General features: G+C 35.9%; 1 protein-coding gene across 1 annotated transcript; it reads right to left on the bottom strand.

The window, feature by feature from the left end:
• Positions 1-12,718: 12,718 nt before the first annotated feature.
• On the bottom strand, positions 12,719-16,149 carry LOC112325357 (uncharacterized). Its single transcript, XM_052449348.1, has 5 exons — positions 15,952-16,149; positions 14,785-15,370; positions 14,163-14,555; positions 13,123-14,003; positions 12,719-13,025 (listed from the first exon to the last, which is right to left on the bottom strand). The coding sequence occupies exons 1-5, from the start codon at positions 16,063-16,065 to the stop codon at positions 12,948-12,950; spliced, it is 2,052 nt and encodes a 683-aa protein (XP_052305308.1). The 5' UTR covers positions 16,066-16,149; the 3' UTR covers positions 12,719-12,947.
• Positions 16,150-17,685: the final 1,536 nt, after the last annotated feature.

Raw genomic sequence — 17,685 nt, 5'->3', positions numbered from 1 at the left:
CCATTATCCGGTCTCGATTCTTGAAAATTTTGCAGCTATTTAAATGAATGGCCCAAGACCCCACCATGATATTCACATCTCTTGTCTGGATCATACCACCTAGAAATAGTGGTTGTATGGGATTTAACGGAGTTGAGGCAACAAGTTTGGAGTCTGACATATGCTGGTAGACAAAGTCGAGTGGCGGAGGTATGTCAATATTAGCAAAGACATTTGAGTAGTTGATGCTACAGTGAGACATGGCTAGACCACATAAATAAGGTTTTCCAACTTCAAAGTAATCTTCCGATTCATCTCTCATCATTGTTCTGGAATCCATGGTAGAACCTTCAATCTTTCCCATCATTATAGCTTGTTCAACTCTTATAGCAATCCTCACAATCTCATGTCAATCTTTTATGCTTGTTGTGGTTGTTTGAAGATTGGTGGAAACCTTTCAAGGTTGTTAGGTATCCTTGGTAGCGCGCAGCACCGCCACTGCCAACGCGTGGAATCATGTATTGTCTCTACTAGAAGAGAAACTGATGAATATGAAACTCTCATGTCTCCTTCTTTGATTCCTTACTGGTGGTGCAGCAAACAAGCACCAATAGAAGGAGTTATGCTCTGTTGAAGTTTTAGTCTTCTTCATGTTTTTCAGTCTAGGCATGTCTCTTCTCTTTACTTCTGCGTTTTAATTCTGACACTGGTAGGAGAAATTATAGATGATCTAAAACTACTGTATTCCTTCTTGGATTCTCCACTGGCAGATCCACAAACAGATCTCTGCAAAGAGAGCTCTACTACATTGAAGTTTAATGCCAAATCATGTTTTCCAGATCAACATCATGTGTTGTTGGACTGGAAAATGGAGTTCACAACAGATGTGACTGGAAAGAAGGCCTCTACTCATGGCCTGAAAGGTTGACAGCTATTGGGTGCCATTGAAAAATATAGAGGCAGTGAACAATTAACAGTGTGGCTGAACCAGAAAGGAGATTATCTTCCATTGATGACTGAAGGCGTTGTTGTTGTTCATGATTGAAATGATGGAGAGGTGGTGCCACTTCAGTGTTTATGGTCACTACTGGTGGAGTGCTGAGAAAAAGAGTTCATTATTTTTCCTTGTGTGGGACATGGACTGACAGTGCTTCCACAAAAGGCTGTACAGATATTCCCTTTCCACTCTTGAAGTTCAACATTTGTTCAAGCAGATCGAGTTTAGCTACTTCACATTTGATGCTCTCAATTTCCTTTTGACAAAGAGCCTTATCGGACCCCATTCTTTATTTTCCAACTTTTCTTAGTCCAATATAGTAGATCTCGAGTGAGGGAACCTACTTTTCATCCCGGTACATGCATGACAAATGTATGAACATGTAATCTATATGATGAACTCGCCTTTCGAGGGGTGACATATGATCGTAACTCTTGCATGATGAAACAAGAATCTTGATTCTTGCCCAAACTCTATAATGAAAATTTTCTGAGTGACGGTCATTGTGTCACCCACAATTCTTGAGTTCAAGATGCTTTAAGAAGGGTTTGCCCTGATGCAAATAACGATAGCACATACAACCTAAGGACAAGATCTATTCATTATGTGAACATGGGTAGGCTTTCTACTTTGTCTCAAAAGGGTCTCATATCTGCCTAGTGACGATCTTCGTAAAGACAGTATAGGGGCATTGCAAGAACTGGTTAAGGTACGTATACCCACCATTACCAAGAAGGCACTCGGATATGAGTTGGGTGTTTCACGCATCTGAACCCTGACCAATAGTCATAGAGTAGATCATTAATTCCCCACCTAACTTAGAAGCTTGTGTGTGCTTTCACAAATAAATACATGTGATGCATGAGACAGTTCTATAAAATGCATAGATAAAACAAAAATAAAATAAGACAAAAATACAAAAACTTAAACACATCAAAAACACAAAGCTTAGTCCAATATTGTTAGAAACAGTACCTTCTCCAGTAGAGTCGCCATTCTGTCGCAAGTCACCCGCGCGGCGTCGTTTGGTGATTTTTCGTTTCGTTGATTGATTTGTTCTTGGGAGTCGCCACCTAGTATTTCATTGAAGGGTTACTAGGAAACCTGAGTATACTGGTCTTGTCAGAGATTCACGGGTAAAGTACTGGTTATGGTTAGGGAGGGTATTAGCACCCTAACGCATCCTACCTGAAGTAAGCTGCTTCGTGGCTTTGATGTGTTAAAGAAGTTTTAAAATTTTTGTAATTTCATCGAATATTAGAAATACGACTTACGTATAAGTTCGTAATCCTCTATCGTGAACAATTCAAAATATTAAATTCTTCTTTTTGCCTTTGCGATTTTATCATAAAATAAAATAAAAAAAAACATCCATAAAACAAATACAAACACACACATTCACTTTTACTATATTTTTTTTCTTTTTTTTACATACACACTACAAATTATAAAAATTCAAAAACTAAACAAAAATTACATTAAACAATTTAAAAATTACAAAAACAGCTCCTAAAAAATCCTGGAATTGCCGGGAACGGTTCTGTGAAGCCTCAGGGAAAGCAGGAACAGTGGTGACGTGTCTTCTCCACGCGCCGCTGGAGAACGTCGTTTCCCTTCAGGAAACAAAAGACCGATTCCTAATTCCACCAAAAAATTGTTTTGAACAGTACCGCTGCCGTAATGAACAGTTCCGCAGCAAGAAAAAATTCTGTTTTTTTTTTCAGAAAAAGAAATAACAATCACAGCAAATAAAAATAATAGCACAAGAATCAACTAAAATTACTTCCCCGGCAACGGCGCCAAAATTTGTTGCGATGTCGCGGTCGCACAAATTAATTACCCTAACTTCAAACACAACACACAAGATAGTATAGAGCAAGCAAGGGATCGATCCCACGAGGAAGGTTCAAGTCAGATTTTTATGCTAGATGTTATGCAATTTGGGGGGGTTTGGACGTTATCTAGGCTAAAGCAAAAGAAAATAGAAAACTATCAAACGAAATTTAATAAGATCAGAAAATTATCAAGAGAACAAACCTTGGTCGCAAGCACACATTCACCTACAGAAATCAGAACTGATCATGGAAACAAAACATCAATTTATATTCTGAATATTTATCTCTTCTTAACATTGGTTAGTTAACGGATCCGCCGTATAACTAACCCTAACCATCAAACAACCACAGTGTCCGCACTAGTAATTTAATTCAATGGCAGCCTTAAGAACTAGATAAGTTTATTAATCAAGAGAACATAACTGTCCGCAGTCTATGTTTGATTTGATTGAATGTTCTCCCTAAGATTAATAACGTAGATCCACCACAATTATTAAACTCAGTTGCTTCACAAGTTCATATACCACAACTCCGGTTTTGATATCAAACTTAGCAATAGATTGTCTACAATAATAACTTAGAGTCCGCTCTAGCAATTAAAATAAACAATCATAGGAAAATAAGCATAGGAGAACAAACATAGTCATCATATAAACTGAAAAGAAAAGGTAAAATAAATCTCACAGTTCTTGAAATCCGAAGGTTTCCGTGTCCTTGCAACCAAGAAAAAGTGTTTAGCCTTGCATGTTTGTTGAACAACTAATCAAAAAGAAGGAAGAATGCATAATTTAGGGTTTCTTAGAGGAAGGGGGCGTTTTTCTCTTCTTGGATGGCTGCCCCCCTTCTCTTCTCTCATTCTTTTTATATCCTAGGAAACCCTAGGTCTCTATTTTACAAAATAGTCCTCCATTAAGTAGACTGTTTACATTTAAGTACTTCAGTAACTATTTTCCTAAAAAAAGAGAAATAGCCTTGCATGAAATCTTCAATCTTTGACTTAGAGGAGCTAAATTGCTGAAATAAAAACTTGGATATCGGTTTAGATGCTTCGGAACGTAATTTGGAATCGTTTCTTCACGAAACCTGTTTGCTGGCAGAATTCAGATGTCATCTTTGAAAAATCATATCTCCCTCATATGACATCTTTTTTGGCTGAAATTTGGAGCTTTTATATAAATTTGAGTCATGAATCCAAAACAATTGAGTTTGCATGAATTGAACTTCTGTAGCGCCATATATACAAGTTGGAATGGCCAAAGGTCAACACTAGCAGATTGCGAGATTTGACTTTGAAGGCTGTGATTTCCATGCTCTTCCTTATTTTATTTTCTTGCCTTAGATTTCCAGAAAGGTATGGATGTTACCTTTTTAATGCCACTGGAATCACTTCATTTAGACCTCTAGAGCTCACGCTCTGCACAAAACATCGACTGAAGGTCAAATCTGCCAATTATCTCCAATTTACTCCTTTTTGCATCTTTCATCCAAAAGTGCCTTCAAAACATAAAACAAAGAATATCAAGGCATTTTATATATAAAACATAGGCAAAACACTAGTTAAATGTGGGTGAAACTATTGAATAATATAGTTGCATCAGGGGATCACCCTGTATTGGCTAGCATACATTTAGTGTATGTTAGGATCCCGGGTAAGGGGATCGACACAAATGGACTAGCATACATTTAGTGTATGTTAGGATCCCGGGTAAGGGGATCACCATGTATTGGCCAGCATACATTTAGTGTATGTTAGGATCCCGGGTAAAGGGATCGCCTTATATCGACTCCTATGGGGTGGTGATGACGATACCAGTGAAATTGGTATCGGTAATGTGATAAGCAAAAGTAATCACGTTGATCTTATAAGGTATGGAATGAAGGTTGATAGTGGCAGAGGGAACGGTTATTAATAGTTTGAATAAGGAAGAGATTTTAATATAAAAAAAACTAGAAGGGAGAAGTAAAAGAAATATGAATGCATGTTACCCTGTTGAAATTATTAGATATTCATATTGTTATATTTATTGTGATATTCACCTTGCAATAATATGTATTTTGTTTCAGGGTCATCACATGCACGACAGGAGTAGATCCTAGCTTATGTTCCCTTCTTGAAATCTAGGTTCTAGGGAGTATACCCTTGTATTTTGTAAACATGAAAATGTTTGTATAACTTAATTTGTATAATAAATGTTTAAACTTGATTGGATGAATTTAACGCTGTAGTTTATATAACCATATTTCATGTCTATGTATTTATATTTATTTAAATTATCCATCCATAATGATATTTTTGTTATATAATGCATATCATAAATATTATGGTTGATAGGTGTGAGTATAATTGTGGAATTGAAACCCAGGATGATTGGGTCAGGAATTAAGTTATGAGATGCGAACTGTTAGAAGTGTAAACAGGTTACATGTCGGTAACTTGGGACCTTCCGGTATAGGGGGGACTTCGTCGAAATTCCGGTAGATGTTAATACGAAGACCATGAATATGTATATACAAAAAAAAAAATTACTCTGTTTTTCTATTGACATGAGATTGTTGTTTTATCCCAGAAATGGGGGATGTTACATGAACGGTTGGTGATGGAAGGGAACGGCTGGGATGTTGTGGTTCTGTGAGGAGGAATTTGGTTATGGCTACAGGGCTGTTGGATGGAGGAGCTGGGTCTGCTCGGGTTAGATGGAAGAGCAGAGTGAGTCGCGGCTAGGAGAGGGCAGCCTGGTGAGGGGGACGATTGTGTTTGGGCTGAGGGTTGAGGGGAAATGGCGTTGGGCAGGGGGAAATGTGGGAGGAGAGAGATGGTCAGGGCTGGCTTTGTTTCTCTGGTTTCGGCTGGGGAAGGGAGCGGCTGCTTGGGTGAGAGTTGAGGGGACGGCTGAAAGGGAAGAAGAGGAACAGGCCGTCGGATGGGTGGGGGGTGGCTGGTTGGGTTTTGTTTGTGTTGTCTCCCCAAATGTGCAAAATTGCCCCCCTTTTTGTGTGTGTTGAAGGCTCTATTTATAGGCAAAAATATTGCTAGGTTTCCAAACTTGGTCCCTCAACTTCTTTCTTTTTTTGTAAATTTAATTTTTCTTATTTTTTTGGATTTTTTTTATTAACATCGACTCGAATAAGGAAAATCGGTGATTTTAAAAATAACGCGTTAAAAGTCAAACGCGTTCTAAAAACCTTTGAAAATTTAAATTCTTTTGAGACAATGCTAAAAATGATGCAAATATATCAAAAAACATATTTTTTGGATTTTCGTTGTTTTTCGCTATAATTGGATTTTTTTTGAAAATTTATAAAAACATGGGTCAAAAATTGGGTAGCAACAATCATTATGGATGGATAAAGATATAAACATGCATGCATGGAACATGGTTATACAAAGTACATAATTAAATTCATCTATTCCAGTTTAAACATCAATTATACAAATTGAGTTATAAAAAAGTTGTCATATTACCAAAATACAAGGGTATACTCCCTAGGACCTAAATTACAAAAAGTGAACTTAAGCTAGAATCTACTTCTGTCGTGCATGTGATGGTCCTGAAAACAAAATACATATTATTGAAATATGAATATCACAATAATAAAGCAATACAAATAACCAGCAATTTAAAAAAAAAGCAAACATGCATTCATATTTTATTCACTTCTCCCTTTTGGTTGTCATTGGAAATTCTTTCTCCTTCAACTACTAAAAACCAATTCCTCTTCCATTATCAACCTCCATTCAAGATCTCATAAGACCATCCATGATTATTTTTGCTTAACACATTACCGATACCAATTTCACTGTTATCATCATCACCCTGTAGGAGTCGATGCAAGGTGATGCCCTTACCTAGGATCCTAACATACACTAAATGTATATTAGTCAATACATGGTGATCCCCTTACCCGGGATCCTAACATACATTAAATGTATGCTAGTCAATACATGGCGATCCCCTTACCCGGGATCCTAACATACACTAAATGTATGCTAGTTCATGCCCCAAATCACACTTCTCATATTTCCTTTGTCAACGGTAATTTCATCACTTGGAAAATCACACAACAACCATTTACCTTGAATACACATACATTCAGAATACTATCCAAAATATTGACATCATTAAGCAAACTTTCCTCATTTCTCCTAATATCCAACGTTCGGTACTTCACATCTCACATCAATAACATATTAAATCATAGAATTTAAGTAAAAAGTATAGGTGCGGATCACCTACCTACAATAGATGCTCTACTCGTGCTCCCTTCTGCAAATCACTGGTTTATCTCATAAATTTTCCTCACCCAAGGATATGTTTTATAATAACCATATCAACAACCAATAAGTCTTTCTTTCAGTCATTTCTTAATATTTTATGTTTTTCTCATTTCACCCATTAATATTGTCGTTTCTTTGTCCAACCACAATTATCATTCCTTTCTTTATATTTGGATTGTTACAGTCCAACTGTTACTGTCTCGTTTTTTAACTGTTACTGTCTGACCTCTCCTCAGATTTTTAACAATATCTGGAGTTATATAACTCCGATTCAAGCGAGATTAGTCTCCTTGGAAAGCTAAGACATGAGGCTACAAGTTCTCTATAGAAAGGAGAACCCAGTTCTGCCTCTAAGACAGTCAAAATTGCTCATCAACAAACATTTGGATTGTTACTGTCTCGTTTTTGAACTGTTACTGTTTGCCTCTTCTCATATTTTTAACTATATCTGGAGTTATAGAACTCCGATTCAAGCGAGATTAGTCTCGTTGGAAAGCTAAGACATGAGGCTACAAGTTCTCTAAAGAAAGGAGAACCCAGTTCTGCCTCTAAGACAGTCAAAATTGCTTATCAACAAACATTTAGACTGTTACTGTCTGACCTTTCCTAAGATTTTTAACTATATCTGGAGTTATAGAACTCCGATTCAAGCGAGATTAGTCTCGTTGGAAAGCTAAGACATGAGGCTACAAGTTCTCTAAAGAAAGGAGAACCCAGTTCTGCCTCTAAGACAGTCAAAATTGCTTATCAACAAACATTTAGACTGTTACTGTCTGACCTTTCCTAAGATTTTTAACTATATCTGGAGTTATAGAACTCCGATTCAAGTGAGATTAGTCTCATTGGAAAGCTAAGACATGAAGCTACAAGTTCTATATAGAAAGGAGAACCCAGTTCTGCCTCTAAGATAGTCAAAATTGCTCATCAACAAACATTTAGACTGTTACTGTCCAATTGTTACTGTCTCGTTTTTGAACTGTTACTGTCTGACATCTCCTCAAATTTTTAACTATATCTGGTGTTATAGAACTTTAATTCAAGCGAGATTAGTCTCGTTGGAAAGCTAAGACATGAGGCTACAAGTTCTCTGAAGAAAGGAGAACTCAGTTCTACCTCTAAGACGGTCAAAATTGCTTATCAACAAATCAGAGTTACACCCAAAACTACAATTTCTATGAAGGAACCTGATTCTAATTCCCTCATCCTCCTATCCAAAATCTTATCGAAAGTCAAGAGACGAGTCTGTCCAGATTCGTTACCCCCCTTTCCTTCACACATAACTTTCACAAACTACATTTTCTAGGTAAATTATCATGGTTTCACGTCCCCAATCACATACCATACATGAATTACCTTAATTTTAACAACAAATATTCCCCCCCCCAATTCAAGTCTAAGAACTCTAATCTATAATTCACATCAAGGCATTAATTCATTATCGAATTTGAAATAACTTATAAGCTCATTTTTAGAACACCTTACCCCGGTAAGAATAAAGGTTTCGATCTTTAACCAGTTGAAGATTTTTGAATCTCTTCTTCTTCTTTTTCTAATGACAACCGGCCCTTCTTCTTCTCTTCTTGTTCAAATTTTCTTTTTAATCCCTTGCCCACAAGTGTTTATTCCATCTATAAACCCTTAATCTTGGATGGGTTCTTGAAATTTTTGTGTTTCTCTCTTGATTTTGCAAGAATGGATACAAAAACTCCCTCTTTTCTTTCCTTACGATTGCTGCAGATTTTTTATGAGAAAAGGAGTATTCATGCTCTATATTTTTTCTTATTTGCATTTAGCCCCCCACATCTTCTTCTTATCTTTTTTTTCTTCTTATAATTAAGTTATACCTCTTTCCATTTCTTATAATTTCACCCCACATCTTTTAGTTTAGTTTATTTTCTTTAATTTAATTTAATCCAACCCTCAACATTTTCGGGTTGATTTATAATGTCTCGAAATATTTCGTCCATAAACTTTTATCCAAAAAATTCTGAATTCCTGTTTTTATTTAACCATATGCATTAATTTCTTCACTTTTATATCTCATTTAGTTAGTTTGCAATCTAAGCAACCTTTATTTTTCCCCGGGGTTTACAGAGGATGTCTGGTTGATCCGACAGTTGGGTCGAGCTTAAAGTTTTACAAAAGTTTCGGGAGGTTGTTTTCCTTAGAGTGGCTATGGAATCGATACTCGGTGACGAGGAGGTCTTGTCGACCTGACTTGAGTAATGGCTCAAAAGGACCAATACTTTAGATCAGATGGTTGGATCGTGCAAAAAGTGTTACAAGAGTTTCCGGAGGCCGTTTTCCTTGGTGTAGCTATGGAATCGCTACTTAGTGACGAGGAGGTCTTGTCGGCAAATGAGACTAACAGCTCAAAAGGGCCAGAACTTTTGATCCGACCGTTGGATAGCCCTCACATTTTTACAGATATTTCCAGAGACCGTTTTCCTTACTGTACCTTTGGAATCGCTACTCAGTGACGAGGATGTCTTGGTGGCCAAACTTGAGTAACAACTCAACATGGCCATAACTTTTTATCCGACCGTTGGATCGCCCTCAAATTTTTACAGGGTCATAATCTTTTGGTCGTGGACGAGGAGGTCTTGTCGGCGAGTGACACGACCAAAAGATTGATGTCTTCTCCCAAGTGCAAGAGTGTCGAAGTAATAAATATCCCGGCAAGACTAGGGTCGAACCACAAGGAGGTTAACTATATAAATTATAAACAACAACAACAACAATAATAATAACAAGAAGAAGAAGAAGAAGTTGATGAGAATTTTGAGATGAAAGATTAATGTGAGGATTAAACAATAATAAAAGCAATTGTCAAGGTTAGAGGATCCACTAATGGTATTTCAAACAAGTATAGTATAAACTTTTATTATTCAACTGGAAACCACACACAAAAGAGGTTCCAATCGGATTATAAATTGTTAACATGATTACATTAGTTATCTTATTCGAATAATGCTAATACTTGTAAATGTTGTCAGGTTTCATGATTATAACTTATGTTAACAACAAATCAAGTTCCTTTCATAGCACAGGTGTCGGTTATACCATACGATTTGGGCTATGAAAGTACCAAGTATTTGTTGTACCAAGGGTTATACAACATAAATCTAGATTAACCATTTAACAAGCAAAGTATTAAAAGTGAACAAGATAACAAATATAAAACATGTTAGTATCAAACATTAAGGTCCATATTGAGTTTATACTATACTTATTCTTACACCTTTAATGTAACCTTTTCACCTTGACATAATAAACTTAGCTAAACATAATGAAGAAGAGAAACATAAATAAACAAGATAAGAACATAAATAAGATATAAGTTAACTAAGTAAAGGAAAGGAAACGAAATGAAAAGCATAAACAAGAGATTAATATAAACAAAACTTCAGTATTAAAAAAACTATAAAGAAAAAGAGCAAGAACATGATCTTGATCTGAAAACCAAGATGCCTAAATGCATGGCAAATGCTTCCTTTTATAGGCCAAAATTTGAAACTATTGATTTGATGACTAATTGTTGAGTGGGTGACCACATCTTGACTTGGTGACAATCCTTATCTTCTTGTCTGAACAAAACGTCATTGCTAATGTCAGAATTTGAACAGAATTTCCTCATGGAAGTTCTAGGAAATTGTCTCAGCTTTCCAACAAAAAATGAATCAGTGCATTTAGACTTCTAGAACTCGAGATATGGGCTGAACACTGAACAGTGTCTGGGTTGTAGGACAGATTCTGACTTCTCCGTTGTTGCTAAGATTTGGACCTCCAAATAGTAGAATTGAGTCTTTCACTCCTCATGAATGTTTTAGGCTTATATCTTAGCTTTCTAGCCATATAAACCAAATTGAAATCCAAGATCTACAGCTTCATATATGACCCAATGACTGAACAGTGTTCCAGTTTGGACTGAACCAACATCTCTTTTCTAAGCTTAACCCTCTTTTTGTCTCCTCAATTTCAGTAGTTAAACTCATCAATCAATCCTTTGATTTATGTGACAGACCTACATTTAAGATGAACATTTACCATAAATTAAAGGTATCTTATAGTATCAGACTTGTTATTATAAAACATGCTTTAGTTAAGGAGTTATTGATGCTTTAAGTGCAAAATGATGATATAAAACCTTGATAAAAATGTACTTTTAAGTACTAATCAGCGAGACTTGAGTAACGGCTCAAAAGGGCATAAATTGTTATCCGACCGTTGGATCACCTTCAAATTTTTACAGGAGTTTCTGGAGGCTGTTTTCCTTGAAGTAGCAATGGAATCGCTACTCGGTGACGAGGAGGTCTTGTTGGCCAGACTTTGAGTAACGGCTCAAAAGGGTCATAAATTTTGACCCTATCGTTGGATTGCCCTCAAATTTTTACAGGAGTTTCTGGCGGATGTTTTCCTTGGACTAGGTATGGAATTGCTACTCGGTGACGATGAGATATGGGCGGGCCAGACCAAATTAACGGCTAAAAAAGGCCATAACTTTTGATCCGACCGTTGGATCGCGCTCAAATTTTAACAGGAATTTCCGGAGGTCATTTTCCTTGGAGAAACCATGGAATCGGTACTCGGTGATGAGGAGATGTGGTCGCCAGACAAAAGTAACAACTCAAACGGGTCATAACTTTTGATCCGACCATTTAATCGTTCCAATTTTTTTACAAGACTTTCTAAAGACCGTTCTCCTTGGAGTAGTTATAGAATCGCTACTCGGTGACGAAAAGGCCTTGTCGGCTAGACCTGAGTAACGACTCAAAATGACCATTACTTTTGATCCGATCGTTGGATCACGCAAAAGTTTTTACAAGAGTTTTCAGAGGTCGTTTACCTTGTTGTAGCTATGGAATCGCTACTTGATGATGAGGAGGTCTGGTCGGCAGACGAGAGTAATGACTCAAAAGGGTCATAACTTTTGATCCGACTGTTGGATCGTCCTCAAATTTTTACAGAAGTTTTTGGTGGCCAATTTCTTTTGAGTAGCTATGAAATTGCTATTTGGTGACAAGAATGTCTTGGTAATGCTATTTCACAATATAGTAAAAAAACAAAGTTGTATATCTAAAAGTACAATGAAAGCAGAATATACAACGTTTATAGCACTTCAACATCAAAGGGTGTCTAGATAAAAAAAAATCATTGAAAAAAGAAGTAATGAGCCTCTTGAAATCTAATGTGACAATCAAGAACATACAATTAAAAATGGTGAAATTGGTTTATAGTAAACATATATATACCGCTAATATCATTATAGTTTTGATTTATTTCAAAAGAAATCAAGGTGGATGAAGATCAAGGGGTGTTAATGATAAGTAATTTCAGCCCTAATTGGACAAGTGGGAGATGTTAGAATAGTGGCCAAAAGAGTCATCAATTAATTGCAATGGTCAAATAACCTTACATGTGATGTGTAGTTTAGCGCAAAGGTCAAATAACCTTGCAAGTATAATATGGCAAAGGTGATAACTTTACCTAGCAATTGTCAAATAACCTTTTTATTTTTTATTAATGAATTTTATTATTTTAATATATCAAGTGACAATAAAAGTGTTTAAATATGTTGGCTAAATGGGGTTTGACATGGTCAACTCACTAATAAGATATAACTAATTTATTATGAATAAAAGTTTAGCTCTTTATTAAAAATACCATAACCGGACAAAAATCCACTACATGGCACCATAGCCTTTTGCAATTATAATCATTATATTCATATTTAAAATCCCACAAAAAATTCTAAGACAAGAAAGCTATATGATTTTGAATCATCCCATTGAAGAACAAAGCAGTCTCAGTCTCGTCTCGCCATGCGACCATGTATATATATGCTCCGTCTGTCCAACATCTATATCTGCTCAGTTCTCTGATTCAGCATCCTGCTTACAATTCTCTCATGAGGCAGTGTGTCTGGGCCAGTCTTGTCCTGTTGTTGAACATTTAACAATGGACATGGCCCCACATAAGCACGAATGGTAGGCGAGCTTGAAAATTCTTGAAAAATAAATAAATTAGGAGAGAACCTTTGTGTCATTATATTCTCCACTGTACTTGTTGTTGGCTATCTGTAGTTTTTCTCTCATCATCTTCCTCAGCTGCCTTAGGCTTAATTCATCCGATATCTTCTCATCAATGGTCTTATTATATGCATTTTCTTTCTTAGGTTCCACTTTTTTTCCATTGTCGTCAATGCTCTCCTTGTTAATTTCTGATGCATAAGATTTCCTTGGTGTCAACTCACTTGGACGAGGAAACTGACCTTGAAGAGTGTCAGCTGCGAAGGGTAATAAGCATGTTGTTTGACCTGACATTGCGCCACCAGCAACCCAGGGTTGATAAATTTCCCTTTTGGAAGTTGGAGAGCCCACTGCTGGAGCTGCCGCCAGGGCGAATTTTTCTGGTGACATTACAGTAATATGAATCGAAGTCTCTGAACTGCTATGCTCGTGAACCTTATGCAAAGGGATTTCACTTGAGGCATTATCAGATGCCAGAGTACAGGAAGAAGTAATCTGATTTATGGATCCTGGAGTCTCACGTGAAACCCAAGATGGGTGGCATTCGTGGGATATCAAGTCAAGTTCTCCAGCTTCCATCACATCGATTTCAACAAGTGCTTCATCATTATACTCAACTGAGATATCCTTGGAGGGTGCCACAAGATTACCAGTGACAAAGTGATTGGTTGAAAAAGACCCGATTAATGACTGGAGACTTTCAGTTTCATGTATGCTTTCTGACATCTGGTTGCTAGCATCTTCAAGAACTCTTTCTGCATTTCCATTTTCTTTAGCTTCATCTGATTGATTGCTAACAGACTCACCCACAATTGCAAAGTTTGATTGGAGGTCATTATTGTCATGCCGCTTATCTTCCACAAATTCAGATACTACGGTTGGTGAATCTGACAATAAATTAACAAAACATTTAGTCGTCCTGCAAGACTCTTACCATTTAAGAAAGTTCAAAGAAGCATAGAACAAAAAAATGACCATCAACATCAAAATTGTTAATAAGAGATGAACGGATGTTTTTATATTGAAGAAATATAAAGTCAGATTACCGTTGTTGTAAATCAGTTCCTGAGTCGCCGGTAATGCCTTCTCTGATCTTTCAACTATAATAGGATTTGATTCATCCTGTCCATTTAAGCCTTCCGATTTTGGATTGTAACGATCCATTTCATAGTCATTTCTCATGTCATTCTCTTCAAGTTCGTTGTTCATTTCACTTTCATTATCCAATGAAACGACTTCAGAATAAACACCTTTCTGGCCTATTTCCTGTTTTGCATTGCAATCTTCCACTTCATACTCGTCATTGTTGCTCTCTTCTTGAATTTCACGCTTGATTTCCCTTCTCTCCTCCGGTAAATGATCAAGGTTTTGGCATGCCACCGCTTCTGCATCAATGGTTTTCTTAAAACTCTTTTCGGATTTTGTAAGCAAATCATCTCCTGTATCACATGATGACTGATGTTAAGGCTCAAAGGAAACCAAAATCCAGCAAAATAGTTTCTAGTCGAAGTTCAGTTCTAACTCCTTGTTTCTTGTTTTTGTATTGCATTCAATTTGTTCAGTTCTAACTCTGACCAGACCACCACAGATTCAAATGAACAGCTTTTAACTTATATATATATATATATATATATAGTGCAATCACACACGTAAAACAAAAGTACTTACCAGTCTCATCCTTCGTTTCAACATCCTCAATTTCCCAGCACAATCCATCCATCTTCAATGGCCTAACCCTCTCTTTCTCCTTTAAGCCCAATCCTTCCATACCCTTCTCCAACAACCTCACTGAATGCCTCGTGCTGTACACCCTCTGAACAGATTTTTCTTCGTTCTGAGCCTCTAATTTCCCCCGAGCTGAAACTGCTGGAGCCCTCCTCCGGCTACTCCGTGCTGCTGGTGTCTTCGGCACATTGTTTTTCTCTTGATTCTCAACACTTTCCATCGATTTACTCTCCATTTTGTGGCGAGCAGAAGCTGTTGAAGTCCTTATTCGCCTGGCTAGCATTATTGGAGTCTCTGAGAGATTTGCAGTTTTATTCTCTTGATCACCCTCCCCGACAACTGTTCCTCTTGTTGTGCATCGAGTACGAGTCAAGGGTTTTGAGCTTTCAGGCTCAATACGAAGGGGCTTTCTTCGAGTCAAGGTTCTAACAGAAGTTTGAGGAACTTCTGGTGATCCACTTATAGCTTTCTCTGGGGATTGCTGTGGATCGGGTTCGGGCACATTGGTGAACTCCTCACGTCCTTCCACCTGAAAAAATTAAGTAAATTTTTTGGAGACAGAAAAACTATTTAAAGGTTTGAATTCCTACAGTTTCCTTTCAATTTGTGAACTAATAATAAGATTAAAGGGGTTGTGGACTAAAGGAAAAATTACATGATAATTCAACTGGGTACTGGGCTTGATAAAAAAATTAATTTGTTAAAGCATTCTTTGATTTCTGTGAAATATAAATGGCATCATTTTACTAAATATTTGATTAGATTTCTTCTGTGTGGTCGCTAGAAACCAATATATATATATATATATATTGAAATGCAGTATTCAAAATTATTTGACAACCAAAATAATTGCACAAATATCTAATAGTATAACATAATATTTTTTTTCAATGGTTCACTCAAAGTGGCCAATCGGTCTGCATGAGACTAATCCATGGCAATAAAATCAAGAAAATATCAACGGATTTTATTGAATATTTCAAGAAAGGCTGCTCGTTCATTGATAGAAAATTGGATCCGGAAGATTAAATCTTAATTTCATTGAATACAGGCAAGAATATTAAATGGTTGGTTAATCATTTCAAAGAAAAGATTATATTTCGTTCGTACCTTGTCAAGAACTTTGAGGGCATCGGCCATGGCGATATTGGTCATGTTAGCAGGGATCTTGTTCTTCTTGCATAGATCTTGGAGCTCTTTCCTCGAAAGACTGTGGAAATCCATCTTTGAATTGATAATGAAAACGAAAAACAAGATGTTTTTGCTTTGCTTTGGCTGCGAAAGCTGGAGCAGGTGCTGGTGCAGTTTCTGTGGTTGCTTTTGAGAGTGAAGAGCTGTGGCTATATAGTTGTCTTGAGGGGTTCGGGTGAAAAAACCCTAAAGCATATGACCGTTGGAGCATGAATTTGAAATTTGAATTATGTCTCTTTCTTTTCTTCTTTTCTTTTCTTTTTTTTTTAAATTTTGTTAAGATAATTTATCCCAAATTAAAAATTATACTAAAAAAGTTTTTTTATAATAAAACATGGTATCATTCCATAATAATTTCATTTTTGTTTTAATTTTCATCCTTGTAATTTTTTCAATTGCAACTTTTTATGCCAGATTAATTGTAAATTTCTTAAAATTATTAAAAATAAAAAAAATCAACAAAAAAATATGAAATAAATTTGAATTATGTCTCTTTCTTTTCTTCTTTTCTTTTCTTTTTTTTTAAATTTTGTTAAGATAATTTATCCCAAATTAAAAATTATACTAAAAAAGTTTTTTTATAATAAAACATGGTATCATTCCATAATAATTTCATTTTTGTTTTAATTTTCATCCTTGTAATTTTTTCAATTGCAACTTTTTATGCCAGATTAATTGTAAATTTCTTAAAATTATTAAAAATGAAAAAAATCAACAAAAAAAGATGAAAGTATATATGTATAAAAAATACATATATACTGGCTCAGGTTAGAAACCAAACAAGGAATGGATCTCAATAATTTATAAAGCATCGTGAAAACCATGCAAAGACCTATATGCTGGCTCAAGTAGGTTAGAAACCAAATAAACAAAAGGGTTCAAGAAGTTGACAAAAAAGAGGAGATCTATATTTCAAAACAAGAAAAATGTATATATACATAAATATCATAAACATATTTTTAGAAATTTTCAAGGAAGATTTTTAAAAGCAACCTGAAAGGTTCAAGAAATGTTGATGCGAACCTCTTGAACACGCGGTCAAGCAACCTATGCGCAAAGATACCAATTTCTAGAAAGCCAAGTAAATCAGGTTTGATAGGAGTGTAAAACAAAGATAACTTATACCTAGGCACTAACACTATTGGAAATGGAAACCCCCACCCAATGAATATTGATTCACGAATGAGAAGTATAAGGATGACGCCATGAAGTCAGTTATTCTTTGATAAGTCGTTTTTCAGTTTTTTAGAGAACTAAAGAAGGGAGATTATCCCACCAAGACATAACAAGTGCGGCAAAAGAAGTTTATTGATCTGAAAATTGCGTAACCCTTACATGTCTAATTATACCTTTATTTATATTGACTCTAAACTAAAACAAACCCTAATGAATCCTTTATGTGGACTTATATGATGCCCACTTACAATTAAACCCAAATAATATAAAAAAACCCTAAACTAAGGAGAAAATAATAATAACAATAATAAATCCAAATTTAATATCCTAAATATAATAGTATCAGATTTGTTGCCCTTTAGAAATCTCATATAAGCTAGGAGAATCAAATCTCAAGTTGCCTCCTCTTTAGTTTCCTTATTTGCAAAGTATTCTTAGCTGAGTTGAAAACTTATTTAATGATAGATTTCTACTATA

The sequence above is a fragment of the Populus trichocarpa genome, chromosome 19, assembly GCF_000002775.5.
Source record: "Populus trichocarpa isolate Nisqually-1 chromosome 19, P.trichocarpa_v4.1, whole genome shotgun sequence".
NCBI classification, from domain to species: Eukaryota; Viridiplantae; Streptophyta; class Magnoliopsida; order Malpighiales; family Salicaceae; genus Populus; species Populus trichocarpa.
Note: the sequence above shows the minus strand (reverse complement) of the source record. Positions and strands in the feature narration are given on the sequence as shown.